At 44.2% G+C, this 20,849-nt stretch overlaps 1 protein-coding gene across 2 annotated transcripts in view; it reads left to right on the top strand.

Annotated features, from left to right (window-relative positions):
• The window catches only part of TEX15 (testis expressed 15, meiosis and synapsis associated), an 84,150-nt gene that overhangs the window by 27,039 nt on the left and 36,262 nt on the right, over nucleotides 1-20,849 (top strand). For both annotated transcript variants that reach the window (XM_053292159.1, XM_053292160.1), the window contains exons 4-6: nucleotides 7,585-7,831; nucleotides 10,240-10,386; nucleotides 19,153-19,315. In XM_053292159.1, coding sequence (XP_053148134.1) covers nucleotides 7,585-7,831; nucleotides 10,240-10,386; nucleotides 19,153-19,315 — 557 coding nt within the window. The remainder of the gene's footprint in view (nucleotides 1-7,584; nucleotides 7,832-10,239; nucleotides 10,387-19,152; nucleotides 19,316-20,849) is intronic.

Here is a 20,849-nt window from a genome sequence, read left to right as displayed (position 1 = left end):
GCAAACCATTGTTTGCTGTTATTATGTTAAATAGAGCCAGCGTGGTGTAGTGGCTAAAGTGTTGGACTAGGACCGGGGAGACCCGAGTTCAAATCCCCATTCAGCCATGAGACTTGCTGGGTGACTCTGGGCCAGTCACTTCTCTCTCAGCCTAGCCTACTTCACAGAGTTGTTGTGAAGATAAACCTAAGTATGTAATACACCACTCTGGGCTCCTTGGAGGAAGAGCAGGATATAAAATGTAGTAGTAGTAATAAATAAACAAACTCCAAACCCACTTTTTCTTGGAAGTATATTCAACTGAGATTAATGTGACTCTTCCAAAGCCGATGGGAATAAGTGGGAGGGAAGGGAAGGGTTTAATATAAAGGAAACTTTCCACAGATAACTGTTTTTCCCTATTACAATGCTGCAGTAAGAAGCAAATCTGCACCTGCTGGAATACTCCTTTCTTTAAGGGAGGAGAGCTGGTCTTGTGGTAGCAAGCATGACTTGTCCCCTTAGCTAAGCAGGGTCCACCCTGGTTGCATATGAATGGGAGACTTGATGTGTGAGCACTATAAGATATTCCCTTTGGGGGATGGAGCTGCTCTGGGAAGAGCATCTAGGCTCCAAGATCCCTCCCTGGCATCTCCAAGATAGGGCTGGGAGAGATTCCTGCCTGCAACCTTGGAGAAGCCGCTGCTGGTCTGTGAAGACAATACTGAGCTAGATGGACCAATGGTCTGACTCAGTATATGGCAGCTTCCTATGTTCCTATGTATGGTTTGCACTTTCCCTCCAAATCAGAATTGGAAATCATCTTCAAAACATGTTTTCCACTTTTGGTTTGGAGGGCAAGCACAAACTACAATTTGCTGGTTTTGGTGTAACAGTAAATTAGTAAATTAAATTAAACAGGAAATGAATGAATTATTTGGAGTGAACGGGGATGAGATAAAGAGCTTGTGAGATAGAGATAGCTGCTTTCTGACTCTGAATTATCTGAGGACTGAAATGGCAGGATCCTAAGACCAAATGGGATTATGGGTTATATTAGAAGATGTCTTGAACCACTCCAAGTCAAGGTGTGTACTGATAACTTGTAGATCTGGAGCATGATCTGTTAAATCCATTAGAATGGGGTTCTGTACCTGCGTGGAAGTCTCTTGGTGTGAAGTACCACAGCTCCTCTTGGTGCTTGCGCCCCGCCCCACATGACCATGTGGCTATTTAAGATGGGAGGAAGCGCCAGCACTTGAGTTCCTTTGTGACCGCCATAGAAATTGGTTCCTCGGTTTCTGCAGCTCCTCATTTTGGTTCCTTGTGTTATTAGTGAGTTCTACGGAAAGACATTGCTTATTTTTGCTATACCTGACCTTCGGATAGCCTGTTGACTAAGATTTGAGCTTTAACGGACTAATTGTGACAAAAAATTGGACGGATACTTTGGCAAACTGACCTCTGACTGGTTTATTGGACTGCATTTGTTAGTAGTGGATGATTCTGGCTGAAAAATTGGATGGGTAGTTGGTTACGAATTCGGAAAGGGAATGGATACCTCTAAACGGATTGAGAGAAAAAAGTTTAAACGATGTTCAAGATGCAAGGCAAAGTTGCCCTCCCAAGATGGTCACAATTTATGCCTTATGTGTTTGGGTGAGACCCATAACACTTTGTCGTGTAAAATTTGCCATTCGTTTTTGAAGCAAACGCTTCACAATCGTGAACTTCGTCTAAGATCTGCTAAGTACTGGCTGCCCCGGTCCGTCAAAGGAGGGGACAAATCCTTCTCCTAGGAAGGATGGCTCGAGGGCTGAGGCTTCAACCCAGTCTAAACCCTCGCTGCCGACTTTCAAAACTCCAAAGGCCTTGAAGAGGTGGGGAGACAAAATGGTGGAGGCCTCGGGGCACACCAAGAAGAAACTTAAAACGTCAACATCGAGATCAACTCCGTCACTGATGTCGGCTCAGGATGTTTTCGTGTCAGTATCCAGACCTCGACATGAACTGTATCTGTGTTGACGCTGGCAATGTCGATACTGAGGTCAGTACCGACAAAACATGATGTGCCGGTGCTGACTACGGCATCAAGAGGACAGCCATTGACATCAAGGGCAGCCAAACACACTCTACCCTCGATGTCGATGCAGGCATTGACGTCAAGGGAGCAAGCAACAACATCAAAATCAATGATGCCTAGCCTACAGAGCCCCTCGATACCGAAGGGGTTGACCTTGAGGACGTGGTCTTTGTCACCGGCAGCAACTCCAATAAGATCACACTTTACACTGAGGGATAAGGAGCTGGCTTCAAGTTTAAATACTCCTGTCTTTCTGACTTCGGTGATGGCTCGATTTCAAGCTGTGCTGACTATTGAGATAGAAGAGGATGACCCTTCAGGAATTGAAGGAGCAGCTTTAGACTCTGGCACTGCCCAGTCTCTCTTGACAATGCTGGACTTGAATACAACCACCCTGTCTACTTATAAAGGGTTTTCCCATTCAGAGGATGGAGAGACTTCGACTTTACCCATAGGACTGACTTATTGGCATTCTGAGCGTCAAACACCTCAGGCCTTAACTGCGGCACAACCATCTACTGCGTCTCCGTGGCACACTTGCAGGTTCACCCATATCATAACGTCATAAAGGCAAACTGCTATGATGGGCCAAACCTCTCCGGGTTTGGCGTATAACTACGGGGAAGACAGAGTTTGGTGGCCAAGGGGATTAGATGTCGGCATTCCTCAAGCTAGTCATTACATCTTACCAATCTGTACTTTGGCTGGAGGAGATGCACCTCATCTGTTGCCTGTCCAGATGGTGAAGACAAGTGGCAGCATCTACACAGACGCTACACCTACTGCTTACTAAACACACACAAACTAGAGAAAAACAAGTGGTGTCATTAGCAGTCCAAATTAGCAGTCCAAACAGTCAAGCAGTCTTTGACATCTCCAAGTAGAGTTTTTCCTCCACACTCTTCCCCAGTACCATCTGAGGGAAGTCACCATGGATCTTTGGATTTTGAGTCTGACACTGAAACTACTGACCTGGATTCTTCACTTGATGTAGCCACACCTTCACCTGCACCCCCCATGGAAGAATTGAAGGTGTATCACTCTCAACTAAAAGAAATGGCTGCAGCGTTGGGTTTAGACTTGAAGTCACAGCTCGCCATGATCGACGACCCAGTATATAACTTCATGGCCAGATTTCTTAAAGCACAACCAGTGGCCTTGCTGCTCTTGCCAATTATTTTGAAGGCCGCACAATGTGCTTGGGAGGTTCCGCATACCTCCACTCCGACCTCCAAAAGGCTAGAGGGTCTTTATAGGGTGCAAGAACAGGACAATACTTACCTAATTAAGCATCCTGTACCCAACTCTCTGGTTATAGATTGCGCAAATGCCCTGAGGTCCGGTAGACATCACATGACCCCTGCTGACAAAGAAGGGAGGAAGTTAGATGTATTAGGAAGAAAAGTATATTCAACTGGATGCCTTTCAGTCTAAATAGCCAATTATTGAACATGCATGGCTAAATACAATTACTGCCTGTGGGGAAGTTTGGAACAAGAGCTGGACACACTTTCTCCGGCAGAATTTAAAGCTCGCTTTAAAAAGACGCTGCAAAAGGCAGGTGACTTAACATGTCAACAGCTTAGTACCATGGAACACCTAGCGGAATCCCAGTCCAGAGCCATGAGTGCATCTATCACCCTAAGATGCCCTGCTTGGTTACGAACTGCAGCTCTACAAGTAGACGTGGAAGAGAAGATAGAGGGATTACCATTTGATGGTAAAGGCCTGTTATTTGAACAGATAGATGCAACTATAGAAAAACTTAAAAAATCAAAATTTACGGCCAAGACTTTTACCTCTTCCTCTTCATCAGCTGCATATGCATTGAAGTCAAAACCATCCAACCGCCCGCGGTCAAATTATAGACTACAAGACCGCAGAGATTATAGGAGGACGTATCAGCCCTTCACCAAGCAGCATTACCCACAGAAGAATAAGACCAACGTAACAAACAGGGAGAGGCTCCAAAACAGTGTCTTTGAGAACATAGACAACCCATCACACTCTCTAACATCGAGGGACAACATGCTTTTGTCACCTTTCCAGAACACCGAAGGGCAACATGGCAGCCAACAACATCATCTATCAGGCTCCATTAACTAACAACACTATCAGATTGGCAAGCCATGCCCAAGCATGGCACAACATAACATTGGACCGATGGGTGTTGAAAATTGTCACATCAGGCTACGCAATAAGAGTTCAAGGCTCGCCCACCTTTCAGAGGCCTGCACTTCACCAGAACGACTCCTGCTCTTCAGCAAGAAGTCCAAGAACCTCTACACAAAAAAGCAATAGTCCAGGTGCAATGGGCTCAGAGGCGGGAGGGTTTTACTCCCGCTACTTTCAGATCCCCAAAAAGGATGGGGGAATTTGACCTATAATGGACCTGAGACATCTAAATAAATACATCCATGTGAAGTAGTATCAGATGACAACATTGCAGGACATCTTACCACTTCTACACCGAGTGGTGGCTTGCAACGTTAGACTTAAGAGATAGATGCCTACTTCCATATAGGGAACAGACCATCATACCAAACATTACTGATGTTCACAGTGGGAACCAATCTACCAGTATCAAGTTCTGCCATTCGGCCTCTGCACTGCCCCGCATGTATTCACCAAGTGCATGGCAGTAGTGATGGCGCACCTACAAACAAAAGGTTTTAAGATATATCTGTACCTAGACGATTGGCTCCTGACATCAGGGGACAGAGAAGAGTTACTTTCTCAGATACAATACTTGTTGGGCCTTCTCCAAGACCTTGGAATACAGGTCAACTGGAAAAAATCTCATCTAAGCCCAGTAACTACCATATTCTGTATAGGGGCTATACTGGATACCCAGAAAGGAAGGGCATTCTTGCCAAAAAGAGAGATACCAAGCTATTATGGAACTAGTGCACCAATTTCAGGTCAGTCCAATTCAGCGGGCGAGGCAAGTACAACGCGTACTAGGCCTTATGGCCTCCTGCAAAACCACAGTGTGCTATACTCGTCTAAAAATGAGAAAGTTGCAATTATGGTTCATATCCACCTTCCGTCTGAACATAGACAGCCCCCAAAGAAGCTGACGATTGTTCCACAGATCCTTCAGTCTTTTAGTTGGTGGATTCGTATAGACAGCGTTTTAAGGGGATTCCATTTTCAGCTGCAGACCCCATCTACATGGGTGACCACAGATGCTTCACTCAAGGGCTGGGGTGGCCATTGCAATGCCAAAGTGACTCAGGATCAGTGGACCTGGAGTCAGAGTCAATACCATATAAGCTTCCTGGAACTACTATCAGTTTTTAAGGCCATGAAGGCTTTTCTTCCAATGCTCAGAGGGAGAGTAGTACAGCTGCATTTGGACAACACTACTGCAGTTGCCTACCTGAACAGGCAAGGGGGGCGGTGTCCAGATCTCTGTATGCATTGAGCATACAAATTGGGCATTGGTGCATCAAGAACAGCATCACTCTGTTAGCCATTCACGTCAAAGGGACAGAGAATGTCCTAGCAGATGTTCTGAGTTGCTTGTTTACCACAGAAGAATTGCACGAATGGGAATTGAACGACACTTACCTGCTGCCTATATTCAGACTCTGGGGCTTCCCCAAAATAGACTTATTCGCAACTGCGCACAATGCCAAATGCAAACGGTACTGCTCAGGAGCCAGCCATGACCCTCAGTCATTAGGAGATGCATTCCAGATGGACTGGTCACAACACCTGATGTACATGTACTCCCCACTACCTCTAGTGGGGAGGGTGGTGGGACATATTCTGACATTCCAAGTAAAATGTATCCTGATCACTCCATGGTGGCCTCAGCAACCATGGTTTCCGCATCTACTCAGACTATCAGGACACACATACAAAAGGCTTCCACAGAACCAGGACTTTCTGACTCAGGGAAACAGACAAGTACTGCACCCAGAGGTACCCACTCTACAGCTAACAGCATGGAGGATCGGCTTCTGAATAAAATACTGCTGAATCAGAGAAAGCCTTCCACTAGAAAGAACTATGCAAGCAAATGGAAAAGATTCACTTGCTACGCTGTCGAGAAGGGCTTCTGATCTCTTAAGGCTACTGTCTGGCAGGTGGTCCTGTTTCTTGCCACATTGAAGTCCTCACAGCTTTCGAATGTATCCATAAAAGTCCACTTAGCAGCTTTCTCTGCGAAACATTCAGGATGGGATGGAAAGACAATATTTTCCCACCCCAGCTGCAACAGTTTTCTGAAGGGTCTCACCAACCAGTATTCTCCAGCATGACAGCCACTGGAACAGTGGAGTATTTCTCTAGTTCTATCAGCACTAACAGAAGCGCCTTTTGAACCCATGAAGACTGCTAGTCTAAAGCTGACTTCTCTGAAAATGGCCTCCTTGGTGGCTATTACCACTGCCTGCAGGATGAGTGAACTTACGGCCCTAAGGATGGATGTGCCTTATACTCGCTTCTACCCGGATAAGGTGCTGCTATGTCCCGACATGACTTTCCTTCCAAAAGTTGTGACAGATCTTCACATAAAACAGGATATCGTGCTACCCACCTTCTTCAACTCCCCGAGCACACCTCTGGAAAAGGCCCTGCACTTCTTGGATGTCTAGAGGGCCATTTTGTTCTACCTATTAAAGACAAAAGCAATCCAACAATCAAAAAATTATTCATATCTTAAAAGAAAAGACTATGGGACAAGCCTTGTCAAGACAGAGGCTATCTCACTGGCTCATAGAGTCAATCTTAATGACATATAACCTGCAAAAGGTATAGCTGCCTAAGTCCATCAGGGCATATTCAACTAGAGCTTTTGGTGCCTCTGCGGCTCATCTGTCTGGCATATCTTGTCGGGACATTTGTAGGGCTGCCACCTGGTCCTCTGAACAGCCCTTTGTGAGACATTATGTGAAACATTATGTGTTCTGCAGCGGGGGCAAATTTTGGGACAGGTGTTCTCAAAAGGGTAACACTACTGCTGCTTGCTCCTCCTAAAGGAGCTAACTGAATATCCATTCTAATGGATTCAACGGATCACACTCCAGATAAACAGGTTGCTTACCTGTAACTGATGATCTGGTAGTGATCCGTTGATATCCATTAGACTCACCCAAACCTCCCCTCTGCAGTAGTGCTCAAGTCTACGTAGCAAGACTCACCTAAAAATGAGTTTGCTCCAAAGATGTTTGAATGCTCTGGTGGTCTCCAAGTCAAGTGCTGGCACTTTCTCCCGCCTTAAATAGTCATGTGGTCATGGATGGGGCACAAGCACAGAGAGGAGCTGTGGTACTCCACACTGAGAGGCTTCCGCGCAGGCACAGAACCCCATTCTAATGGATGTCAACGGATTGCTACCAGATTATCAGTTACAGGTGAGTAACCTGTTTTTAATATTTCGTTTCACATGATTATAACACAAGCAAATTGGTAAACAATTGTTAGAGCACAATAATTAACTGCTGTGAATATGGTATAAAGTGTATAAAGTTGTTTGGAAATATACATCACCTTTTTTTTTTTTAAATTGCTAGGACTAAGATGCGTGAAGAAGTAAAGCAGGATAAAGAAGTATCTAGTTTTTTAGTTGTGTCTAAAGATGAAGTCTCAAAGATTTGTCAGCATGGTCTGCATATTAACCACTCTACCAAGAAAGAATTAAACATCGTGAAGGAACTGGGAAACCCTCAACTTGGAGTGTATTTGTTCAGATATGTTGATGTTGCTTTGAATTATGCATCCAAACACTCTGTCCAAATAGAAAACATTATTATTTTCAGGGTAAGTGCTTTGTAAGAAATTGTGAATATTTGTATGCCTAGTTGAGTCTTAATTTTTCAAATTGGTTTAAGACTATATGAATATGAACTGGGCACATAAAGGGCCATTTGAAAGCTGAACAAAATATGAAGGCAGAATTTTCAAATATGAGATGTAAAGCCTATGATTATTCCAAGTGAATTTTATCCCAAAATTGTTTGCCTAGTAAAATAGAAACTTTCTTCTGATCTGCATCTTAAAGGCATTCATTAGTGGACTAAAGGCATTAGCCATTAATTGGTGTACTCGGGTGCTGGATCCAGTTTGCCCATGTTATAGATTGTGTAGGTTCACCGAAGAGATGCTCTGCACATGCAAACTCACTTTGGATGCCACTACAAGCGGTCAGACAGAACACAGCCATATAGCTTGTCACAGGATGCCATTTTAAACAATGAAGCTGGCCAGCGTGCAGGTGTGGATCCACTGAAGTGCATATGCACACTATGATTTACATGCACATCTGACCAGTGAATGGCAGTCGTCTGTGCCCCTGTGCAACATGAGGTGCACATTACTTACCAAGCCCTTTCTCAGGATTGCTTGAGAGGATTGCAGGGTGGCTGGGGGAAAGGCCGCAGAAGCTTGCCTTCCCTGCAGACAATCTTGCTGTTGGGTCTGAGAGGGTCAAGGTGTACGATCCCGCATGTCTAGATGGTCCACTGTTTCCCCCAGCAGCGCAGAGGTGTGGGGGTCGGGATTTGACACCTCAGCCCCTGGAACTCCCACAGGGGGTATCCCATTGTGGATATATCTCCAGCAATGGGCGGACACTCATCAGTATTGCAGCATTGGTTGTGAAAGCAGCTGACACTGCAAATGATTACAAAAAAATGAGGCTAAGGGAGTGGTCCCTCACTTCACTTCCACTGGCTCCACAGGTAGGTTTGCTGCTGAAGCACCGCTGGCAGTCATGCAGATACCAGCGGTTTCTCATGTGCATCCAAGCCCAGGCTTGGTTTTCTTAGCCCGGTCTTGGCTGCGCCTGTGAACAGCCTCACCATCTGTTTCTTGATGTAGATGGGAATACACTACATAGTTGATTAAGTCTATGACTAAGAATTGGTCATGTGGTAGCAAGCATGACTTACCCCCTTAGCTAAGTAGGGTCCACCCTGGTTGCATTTGAAAGGGAGACTAGAAGTGTGAGTACTGTAAGAGATTCCTCTCAGGGGATGGAGCTTGTCTGGGAAGAGCAGAAGGTTTCAAAGTCCCTCCCAGGCGTCTCCAAGATAGGGCTGAGAGATTCCTACCTGCAACCTTGAGAAGCCTCTGCCAGTCTGTGAAGACAATACTGAGCTAGACGGACTTATGGTCTGACGCAGTATATGCCAGCTTCCTAGGTTCCTATGTAAGTGCCATTGTTAATAAGTTTTCCCACTTGTTATTAAGAACATTTATATATCACTTACTAACAAAAAAGTTTTTAAAATGGTTTACACAGTAAGAGAAATAAAACTGGTTCCTATACCAGAAGGGCTCACAATCTACAAACAAGGAGATACCAGCAAACGACCACTGGAAAAAGACACTGCTGGGATAAATAAAAACCATTCTCTTACTACTAAATAACAGAACCATCTCTTAGAGGCACCTCTTTTCCCAGTTAGCAGGGACATGGCATATATTGTACTAATTGTACCATATGTAACATGGGCGTGGCTGTCTATAGATTGAGGCCCTAGTCCTGGTCTTGAAATAATTCTTGGTATAAGATGTCAGTATTATAACCTGGAGGCTACATTTAACTGGTAGGAAGCAATTTGTTCCCTGTAGTTACTTTGGGGGTGGGGGGAGTGACCAACTAAGAAATTGAATCCTACCATTCTTTTAGTGCCTATCTTTTAATATAAAGCTATATAACTGCCGGTCTGCAGGGCGGCATGGGGGAGGAGGGTGATGTTCGTAAACTCGCTCTTCCCAGAGCGGTGGCATAGCCCCCTCCCCCATGTGGCCATCTCCCCTGCTCTGGGAATGTTTGACTGGCCCCTGGTGAGAGCCCAGACAATGCCGCTCAGGCATGACATGGTCTTCTGAGGCCGTGGACAACTCTCACAAGATCTTGGGCCGAAATCTCGTGAGATGCGGGAGTCTCGTGAGAGTGGCCCCAAGCGCCAGGGACTATTTAAACCCAGACTGGCTGATGATGAGGGGCCAGCCCTGGAGGAGGGCTGCCGAGCGCAGGAACCCCGTGACTTCCCTTGACAACCTGGGACAGCAGCTTGGAAGGGCAGCCTGTGAAATTAACAGCTGCTCATGGGATGTGACGCCACCAACCAGGGGCCATGGTTCTGAGGTCAACAAGGTCTGTGGTGGCTGGCGGTTTAGGACATGACAGTAACACTACTTCACTTGCTTTATTTGAACAGGTCCTCTTAGGAAGAGTGAAAAAAATTCAACCTCCAAAGGGCAAAAAGAAAGTTGCTTTGGATCCATCTCCAAACTTTGATTGCCATATATCCAGAATTCATCCGTCACTTAAAGATTCAGTGGAGGATCAAGCCATTGGTTCTTTGGTAGGTAATCCTTACGTTTTATTAGGTATCTGTAAAAGAGAGAGACAGTGTGTTAATACTTGTACTCTTAAAATAAAATGTACTGATATGGTTGCTATCTAGTTGTAATAGGTTTTGAAATTTTGAAAAGTTAGAAATAGTCTGACCCTGGCCTGTTAATAGAGGCTAAGTTTTGTTGAGGGAAGGGCCACAAAAATCCTCTTGCCATGCCCTTAAACATAATCATTATTGGCCAACATCCTGATTAACACTGAATCCATGAAGCAAAAGGATGCCCAACTGTAACAGTAACACTCCCAATTGTACTGTTCCCACTGGGTCAGGCAATCAGCTGCATTGTGACTCACCAGGAGATCTCCCTCTGTGGTGAGGTTGTAGAGCTCGTGTGGGTTCTGGCAAGGACTAGTATGCAAGCTGGTACCTCTGCCAGGGTCTGAGGTTGCAGGTAATTGGCTAGTCAGATCTTCTGGAAACTGGCCTATAAAGAACACGATCTCTGCACATGAACAGCATAAAAAGCTAGTGAACCAGGAACTGGTCTGTACAGAGGCTGGGCTTAAATGGAGACCAGCAGGTCTTCACACTTTGTCTGGCTTCTCGTATTAGCACCCCCGGCTCTTAATTCTGTTTCCGTGCAGTTTGGCCTTCTTTTATGTTAGTCAAACAGTCTAGCTAGCACAAACAGCTATGATTTGCCTATTAGAGAATTGTTTGTTTCTCTGTGGACCTACACATCTCTGTCAGCCTGAGTGAGTCACTTTTTTTTAAACACACTTGGCACTTTTACACTTTTCCTTAACTTCCTGCCTTCACAGTCTTCTGCCGATTCCACCCACATTTCTGTCAGATTTTTGCTTCTCAACTCACTGTTCACTTTGTTCCTTTTTCTTCAGCTGCTTTTGGCCCTGTGTCCCATAATTCTCAGCTTCTAACATTCAGCTCTCCCACCTTCAGCATTCCTACCTGTCCAATGTCTTTGCTTCTGTTTACTTTTTCTTTCTAACAGCTCACACTCCTGAACTGCACTTTGGGAAGGTGCACTGTTTGCTTACTTTTCAGAAGTTCAAATTTTCATATAAACATCCCCAGGATATCACAGATGCTCAGCCAGTGGGGAGAGGTTCACAGAAGACAGGCAACAGTCTGTCTTCCCACTGCCCCCACTTCAGAGTTGTTTCTCACCTTTTTTATATTGCTTTGGCAAGGATGTTTATTTTAGCAACATTTTTTGTAAAATATTTATTTATTGAATAGATAATCTACCAAATTATGCGTCATATGCTTGTTTCCTTCTCCTCTGTGTGTGCTGGTACAAACAACATCGAATCAGACCTTGTTCCTTAAGACCAATAAAAGGTCAAAAGTTTGTTGAAATGATCATGGCAAAATACAATGTTACCAGTGAATCCAAGTTGGGATTTTAAATTAAGAGAGGGAGTCTAGAATCAAGTCTAGAATCCTTCCTGAGAATTGAGAACAAAAAAATTAAGATGTACATGCATAGAGTCCAGAGGTGGCTGGGGGTCACTGGGGCAGGGTGTAGGGAGAGAAATGAATTCTTCACATTCCCAAGGGTCCCTCTCTCTTTATTGCCTAGACTTCCAAGTTGGAGCCCTGGTTTTAAAAACAGGGAGGCTCTTCACATGATTCATGTGACGTGCCTTAGCGGGTCTCTAGGGAGAGCGGTAAGCCCACTCTTCCCGCATATGATCATGCCTGCAGCCCTGGGCAGCCAGATCAGCCGCCCACACGACTACCAGCTCCGTCACAGAGCCAGTGGGGATCAGGGGTCATGCGCCCCCCAGAAGTTCCAGAATGCCCTGCGCAAGCACGGGGGCATTCTGGAGAGACCCTCAAAGCCGGGAGGCACATCGTGGTGGCATGAGCAAAAAAATGAGGTTAACAGAGTGCTTGCTCTGTTGACCTCATTTTAAGGGCAGGGGGAATTAGCTGCCTTGGAACCACTGGGCTTGCCCTCAAGCCTGGTGGTTCCCACCATCAGTAGGAAGCAGGCTAGGATCCCTTAGCCCGCTTTCGACTGATCGCGGGAATAGCTTCATCATTGTGTTTAAACTTTTAAAAACAGGTTTCTCTGTTCTGATTCTTCAGAACAGAGAAATACAGTATGAGATCTTTGAGGTGATCCAAGATCATTCCCAGCGTGGGTAATGTGCCTGCACAGTAGCCTCTGCGGAAGGATTTCACAGGTTCCCAAGGCACTCTATAGCCCCACTTTTCACTTGCAAGGCATGCTTGCTGTTTTTGGTGACACTGTGTAGTTCTATAGATTAGGATTAGGTATTTCCTATCCAAAATGTACTTCACCAATAAATCTACTTAGTATTCTACAAGAATCTCCATGTGTGTTTTCTAAATAGCTGCAACAACTAAACTCTTCATTCTGCTCTGTAACTGGAATGGGTAGCTTCTTTAGTGCTCTGCTAATTAACTGGGGGATAAACATTACAAGCCCAACAGATTTACCACCGGCCCTATATTTTAAAAGGTCAAATACCTCCACCTAACTCCTATACTAAAAACAGAAGTGAAAGATCTCTTGGAGAAAGTAGCGCTCGAACCTTTCCCTTTGAAATGCCTAAGGAATGGTTCTATTCCAGATACTTCCAGATCCCCAAAAGGTATGGGGCCCTTTGCCCCATTCTAGACTTGTGTCATCTAAACCAATTCATTCATCCAAAGAAGTTTCGGATGATTACTTTCAAGACATTCTCTCTCTCTCTCTCTCTCTCTCTCTCTCTCTCTCTCTCTCTCTCTGGGCAGAGGAGGGATGGCTAGCAACCTTAGACCGCAAGGATGCTTACTTTCATAGCGAAACGAAATCAAAACACAGGAAGTTACTCTGCTTCACCCATGAAATCAGACTTATCAATACACAGTTCTACCATTTGGTCTCTCAGTTGTACCTTGGGTCTTCACTGAGTGCATGAGTGCAATCATAGCCCATCTAAAGTCTCAGGAAATCTCCATCTTCTTTTACTTGGATAATTGGATTATGACTTCCACAAACAAAAGCTCCTTGTCTACCGACAGTCATTACATCCTAGAGTTTACTTCAAAACCTAGGCCTCCAGATCAACTGGAAAAAGTCAAATCTTCAACCACAACAATGGATACTCTACATAGAATACAGACACACAACTGAAAAGAGCTGACCTTCCAGAAGAAAGGCAGCAGTTTATTGTATGTTTGATCTCCATGTCTGTAGCCAACCCAAAACAGAGGTCAAGAATAGTTCAAAGACTCTTAGGTTTGATGGCATCCTGCAGCTCCACAGCAAGGCGTGCCGGTCTCTGGATGAGGTGCCTCCAAACACGGTTTCTGGTGGTGTTCAAACTGAATATAGACAACCAGTCCATGTGGTTAGTTCTCCCACAATCAGTGCTGAAATCACTCCACTGGTGGACTCCCCTGAAGAACCTCCTAGAAGGACTTCCTTTTCAACCTCCCTTGCCCATGATAAATATGATGGATGCATCTCTCAGGGATTGGGGAGCACATTGTGCAGGTTTCCATGCACAGGGATTGTGGAATCCTCATCAGTCTGCCCTCCATATCAACTTCTTGGAGGTTCTTGTGGTCTTCTTGGCTCTCAAATCTTTTCTGCTACTAATAATGAATCAGACCATTCAACTTCTCCTGGACAACGCTATGGCAATTGCTTCTATCAGTCATCAAGGAGTCATAGTATCCAGATCCTTTTACCATTTAGCAATCCAACTATGGGACTGGTGCATATATGTGATGGCCTAGACCTCTGAGTCAGAGGAGGAGCGGGAAGACTTGGTTGGGAGAGCAGGTTAAGAAGCACAGCAGGAGGACTTGGCTGTGAGAACAGACTCTGAAGCTGGGCTGGAATGGCAGCAGACAGAACAGCTGGCAGAGATGAGGGCTGAGGAGACTGATCAGGAGGAAGCTGGAATTTCACCTGTGTTAAGAAGACGTCTCAAGAGAAAAGCTCAGTGGGAGACACGCAGGCGCAAGATCTCACAGGAGAGGAAATAGAAATGCTGAGTCAGGAAAGCCTGATGGGCTGCTGGTTATCTTGAGCCCTATTATTAAGCAGACACTGTTCCTGGGACAGTACTGTCAGCAGCGTTGCCTTCCGCAGATAGTGTTCCTTGTACTTAGAATCATTCAACCTTTCTTGTTTCAGCCTGTCCTTGTTCTGTTCATTCCTTGCTCCTTCATTTCAGTTATTACTCAGTTATCGTAGAGGAGGGTACCTAGTTTAGTTTCAAGGTACTTTATTTTGTTTATACTACTTTATCTTGGTGAGTCATTCTTCGCTTTCGTTCATGCAGCTAAGCTGCTGCTCTTATCTCCAGAATTTCTATTTGACTCACAGAAGTAGAGCTGAAGGGATTGTAAATCCTGTCGGGTCAGCCGTGCCAACAGATTTACGACAATCCACTACAAAGTCCTCCCTTTAGAACTCCACATAAAAGGGGCAGACAACACCTTACCAGACTCCGGACCTACACTCTACAACATCACAAGTGAGAGATCAGTTCGGAAGTTCTCTCCAACCTGTTCCATCAATGGGGATCACCATGAGTGGATCTCTTTGTGACCCCAACCAACAAGAAATGTGAACTCTATTGCTCTCAGATGAGAGTGGGACACACATCTCTAGGAGACACATTCCAGATTCCATGGAAGGACCAAATATTCTACCTTCCCCTAATTTCTGCTCTCTTGAGCCCTGAGCAAGATACTGCATGGCAAAATGAGCTGCATCATACTCAAGGCAAGGTGGCCAAGGCAACTGTGGTTCCTTCTTCTCCGTCTGTCCTGGTACAACCATCTTCGCTTCCCTCAGCGTCATGATCTTCTGTCCCAGGCAGTGGGTCACATTTTCCACCACAGTCTATGGACTCTGAACCTGACTGCCTGGAAAATGAACTTTTGAATAGGATATTGTTAAATGAGAGGAAAGCGTCCTTCAGGAGCACTTACAACTGCAAGTGGAAATGCTTTGCCAGTTATGTTAAAAGCAAGGGCTTTGAATCTTTCAAATCCTCCACTAGACACGTTCTGTTGTATCAGAACCTGTTCTCATAACAAGGTTCTGTTGTAACCTCTCTTCACTAAAACAATCTGGCCTATCTAACTCTTCTGTTAAGGTTCATATGGCTGCCCTCTTGGCAATGCACCTTGGTTGGGACTCAAAGGCTGTGTTTGAACCCTTAGCATCCACACTGCTGAAATTGCTTACCCTAAAACCCGCCTTTTTAGTAGCCATCACTTCAGCTAGAAGAGTCCGTGAACTCATGCCCCTGCCAATAGATTCACCTTACGTGAGATTTTTCACAGGTAAGGTGCTCTTGAGAACACACTCTTCCTTTATTCTAAAAGTAGTGACTGATTTTCAAAACAACCAAGATATTGTTCTCCCTTCTTTCTTCATGAACCTACCCACTTTTTTGGAACGTTCTTTCCACTCCATGGGTTTCAGAAGGACTCCTTTATTTTACGTGGACAGAACTAAGATCTTTTGGGAGTCTTGTAGACTTTTTGTTGCTTTTAAAGGCAGGAACACTGGAAGACCTATCTCCAGGCGAAGACTCTCAAATTGTCTGGTGGAACTGATCTCCCTTTGCTATAAGTGACAGGGAGTCAAACCACCAACTGCCATCAAAGTCCATTCCTCTAGGGCCATGGCAGCCTGCACAGCAAGTGTGTCTGGAATTAGTATTGGTGACATTTGCAAAGCAGCCACCTGGTCCTTGAACCTGCCATTAATAAAACATTACATTATAGATATCTGGTTAGTAGCTGAGGCTACCTTTAGGCAGGCATTTCTAAAGAAGGTGTTTTAAGTAACATCTTTTCACCCTTCACCATTTTATTGGTGAGCTTGCTGAACATCCATGTTGGGAATGATCCTGAATCACCTCAAAGATAAACAGGTTGCTTTACCTGTAATGTGATCTTTGGGTGATCCAGGATCATTCACAACACCCACCCGACCTCCCCACTGCTTGGATGTTACTATTCAGGTCCTTACCTCAGTATTTCCAGTGGAAGATCTCAGCTTCTCAGTGGTTTTTCAGGAACTGAGCAAATGATGCTCTGATGCCAAAAACACTGAGCGCCCCTTGTGTATGAAGGGTGGGGCTACAGAGCGTTTTGGGGAGCTGTGAAATCCTTCCATGGAGGCTATTTCACAGGCACATTACCCATGTTGTTAATGATCCTGGATCACCCAAAGATCACCTGTTACAGGTAAGCAACCTGTTTTACTTATAACCCTTCATCAGATTGAAACATTCTTTGTAGCTCTGAAGACTACATATTCTCATACTAGCAGGAGCAATGCAGCAAGGTACATTATAGCCCCTTACCTACTTGAAGCTCAAGCCTATGCATGTTTACTCAGAAGTAAGTCCCACTATGTTCAATTAATCATATTCCTAACAGAAATAGGATAACAGCCTGAGGACAGAATTATATATAGCCCATCATCTAGCAAAAGGCTAAACACGGGAAATCAACGGGAAGTGTCTTAGATTTTTTTAAAAAGAAGAAGCCACACTGGGGCAAGGTGAATGCAAACTTGGATTGAGCCATGTGTTAACACTGTATAGTGGTGTTAGACTTGGACAGGGGAGACCTGAGAGTTTTCAGTTTAGTCCCAATGTCTAGAGCCTAGAATTCTTGTGCACTTTTTAGAGCTACAGAATAGCAATCCCCCATTGTTAGTACATGATTATTTAATTAATGATAAACTGAAGTTACAGACCTTATGTGTTTAAAGTTATTGGCTGTATTCCATTGCAGAGCTCTAAGCACTCAAGTCTCACTGATTTCAGTGGAATTTATGCTCATGTGTAACTATTCACCAGATTGTTCACGTTCTTCCATTTACTCTCACCAGCTAGTATGCAAATTAAAAAACAGTAAATGTTAAGTCTTGTTAATTCATTTTGACTTACACAGTTAAACTGACGCTCTTTCTAGAGAGATACATGTATGTGTGTGCATGCATGTGCACATATTCTATCTATGTAATTGCATATAAACACAGATTTTTTGCTCTGTATCAGTTAGTAGTTAGTAATAACAATCTTAACATGCAGTAGACATTTTTTTCATGAAGGAAGTAGACTTAAGGAGTAGGATGAAATGAAAACTGAAATTGGAAAGTATTCAAAGGAGAGCCAAAAAAACCCGATGACAAATCTGGAAGACAAATCCTGTGCGGAAAGGCTTAAAAATTATTATATAATGGTCTACCAGCCAGGAGTGAGAGCCTGGAGCTCATAAGTCCCTGACTGAAATCTCATTTCTGCTCTCACTCACTAGATTTAGCTAAGTAATATTCTCTGTCTCAGCCTTTCTCCTCTATCTGCATTATAAACACTGATGTACCTTGCAGTAATGCAGGGATAAACTATGTTGAATGCTCAAAACTTAGGCTCCCAAGGGATCCTGGGAAATCAGATTATTGGATTCTGCCTAGCTTGCTGGTGATTTGTCAGAATACATCTCTGTCAGCTATTCTGACTTCTCAGTGATAGAATGAGAAGCCAGTGCCCCTCAGAGGGGGGGGAAAGCAGATCGAGATTGGTTCTGACTTAAGATGGTTCTGACTTAAGAACTAAATATGCAGTTTGGGAGTGACTAAAGGTAATTACTTCCTTTTGGGAGCGCTGAAGCCCACCGAACACCCTGAGAAGGAGGAAATGTATTTAGAAAGTATTTTTAAAAGACACAGAGTCAGAGCAAGTGCCTCTAGTGGTAAATATTGCAGCAGCAGTATGAGAGAAAGAAGGCAAGATGCGAGCAAGCAAGAAAATTAGATAGTAAGTTTGGGGAAATGTGGGGGCTGGCAAGAAGGGGGGTGTTGCCCCTCTTGCCCTTAAAGACCAGCCTCACATGATAGAATCCCAGTATCAGGCTGTGTGGATGGAGCCTGCATGTACAAGTTTGTTTATAAATGTGAAGTCCAATATGCAGACAGGGCAAGAGAGTGAGGCTGGACCAGGCCAGCGTAATCTCTTGTCTCCTATAACTCATGGCATTTGAATATCTGCATAGGTCTAGAGCAGGGGCTCCCACCCTATGGTACTGCAGCTGTTGCTGAACTCCAACTCGCATCATCTCCAGCTACAATAAATTGTAGCTGGGGTTGATGGAAGTTGTTGTTCAGAAATATCTGGAGTACCACAGAGTGGGAACCACTGGGCTAGAGAGATTTTTGTAGCTGGTTCATTACATGCTCCACCTGATGCACACAGCCTTCCTTTGAGCACAGTTTTTTGCTCGTGAAAGTGCTGCCAATAGGAATAGAGGTGGGCAGCAAGAAACTCCATTGTATGCAGCAGTACATGCAGGAGAAGATGAGTGACCAGATTGTGTCCTTGGAATTTGAAAGTGGCTTTTTGATTCTGTGGTGTTATTGTTAGCTATGCATTCATTCGTTCATTTGAACGTTTCAACAGTTGTCTTTCTTAAACTCAAGATGGTTTACAATGAAGTATTAAAATTGAAATACAACAGCCACTGACAGTGAACTCAAGCTAGCATATTAAATACTTGAATGCTGTAGTTGCTTTCACATGAACGTGCTATTTGATTTTGGACTAGGTTTTGTATGATTGTATAGATAGATTAAAGATTGTCTAAAGTAATGGCTATTACACCATAACAAACTTGCAAAATATTAGAACCTGAAGTTATTTGTATTTTTTAAATATGAATTTTGACATATATACAATTATGTAATATTTTTCATATTTACAGATATATTTTTATGAATACAATGAACTTTCAAAACCTGTGGATAGACCTAGGCAATGTCTTCCATATGCAGTAGTAAAAGTTAAATGTGTTAATCAGAAAGTAGCAGTTGAAACCCCTGTAACATCTCGTAACAGTACGCTTAAAAGATTGTCTAAGCATCAAGGTAAGTTGATCTTTACAAATGGGTATTTCTTGCTCCTGTATATTAATATGTCTCACAGTCTAGACAATGTAATAATGAAACCCCAATCCTGAACTACGGATGTACACGAAGCGTTTCATGCACATCCGGGGGGTGGAGAGCGGGCGCTTTAAAAGGAGGAAGGCAGGTGTTACCTGCTCCTCCGCTGGCCCACCATTTTGCTGTCAGTATTAAATGCTATGCTGTGCGACTGCAGTGCTGCTCCCAGCAGCCTGTGGGCAGCAACACCGCCCACGGACTGCTGGGAGCAGTACTGCAGCCACTCCATGCGGCATTGAATATCAACAGCTCCATAGTGGGCTGGCAGCAGAGGGGCAGGTAACACCTGCCTTCTTCCTTTTAAAACGCCTGCCGAAACAATTTGGCTGGGGCAGCTTGAAGCGTTTCGGCACCTCGAATAAGAGGCGCTAAAATGTTTTGTGCACATCCATATCCTGAACATTTGTTGCGAACTCGGTCCTAATAAGTTAATATCCATGGGAGCTCCCTGCAGCAAATTCCGTACTATGGTTTCTGATGGTCATCTGGCAAAGTTGTGGACCAAGTTACATGAGAATGCAGGAGACTGGGGCTGACATCCTGATTAACGAAATGTGCATCTTAGGATCTTTGGTGACACCATGGGAGCCCTCATGCAACTCCTCTAGTCTTCTTGCGCTCACACTGTGGTGCAAGAGCCAGCATAGTGTAGTGGTTAGAGTATTGGACAAGGACAGATGAGACCCAGGTTCAAATTCCTATTCAGCTATGAAACTCATTGGGTGACTCTGGACCAGTCACTTATCTCTCAGCCTAACTACTTCACAAGTTGTGCAGATAAACATAACCATGTACAAATATGAAGAATTTTTATATACCACTTTTCAGCCAAAGTCCCCAAGCAGTATACATAGATATAAATAAAATAAACAAAATGTACACTGTTCTGGGCTCCTTGGAGGAGGAGCAGATTATAAATGTAAAAAATAAATAATACTATGGAGTGCTTCCAGAGCATGGGCAGGGCTCAGAGGTTTTGGCATTTATGCACAACAGCATAAGCACAAAAATACTAGGGGAGTTGTGCAAGGGATCTTGCTTTGTTCTTATTGATCCTGTTAATGTGTGGGCTTTATTAATCATGATATCAGTTTAGAGGCCACCATCATATGTAGTCTGGCTGCAGTGATTAGTATTCCCCATCCTAACAACAATTTGACGTGCAACTCAAACTTGTTAGTTACTTATTAAGATTGGCTTGTTGATTACTTAGATTGGCTTGTTGATTACTTAGGCATAAAGTTTTGTCTTGCATCAAAACATTTAAAGGGCAGCCCATATTGGCCATTCTGCAGCTACAAGAAGAGACAATCCCAAGCCTCAGTGCTAGCATGTCACTCTCTCCATATGCACCTGTCATCAGCCTTTAAAGCCTAACCAAAAGCTGTCTTAAGGGCCCGGACAATAGCTGCCTGGAAGCTACTGGGAAATGTTTCTCCATGATTGGCACTTCAGC

Source organism: Hemicordylus capensis, chromosome 2, assembly GCF_027244095.1.
Source record: "Hemicordylus capensis ecotype Gifberg chromosome 2, rHemCap1.1.pri, whole genome shotgun sequence".
Classification (NCBI taxonomy): domain Eukaryota; kingdom Metazoa; phylum Chordata; class Lepidosauria; order Squamata; family Cordylidae; genus Hemicordylus; species Hemicordylus capensis.
The sequence above is the reverse complement of the archived record's forward strand: the minus strand, read 5'-3'. Positions and strand labels throughout refer to the sequence as shown.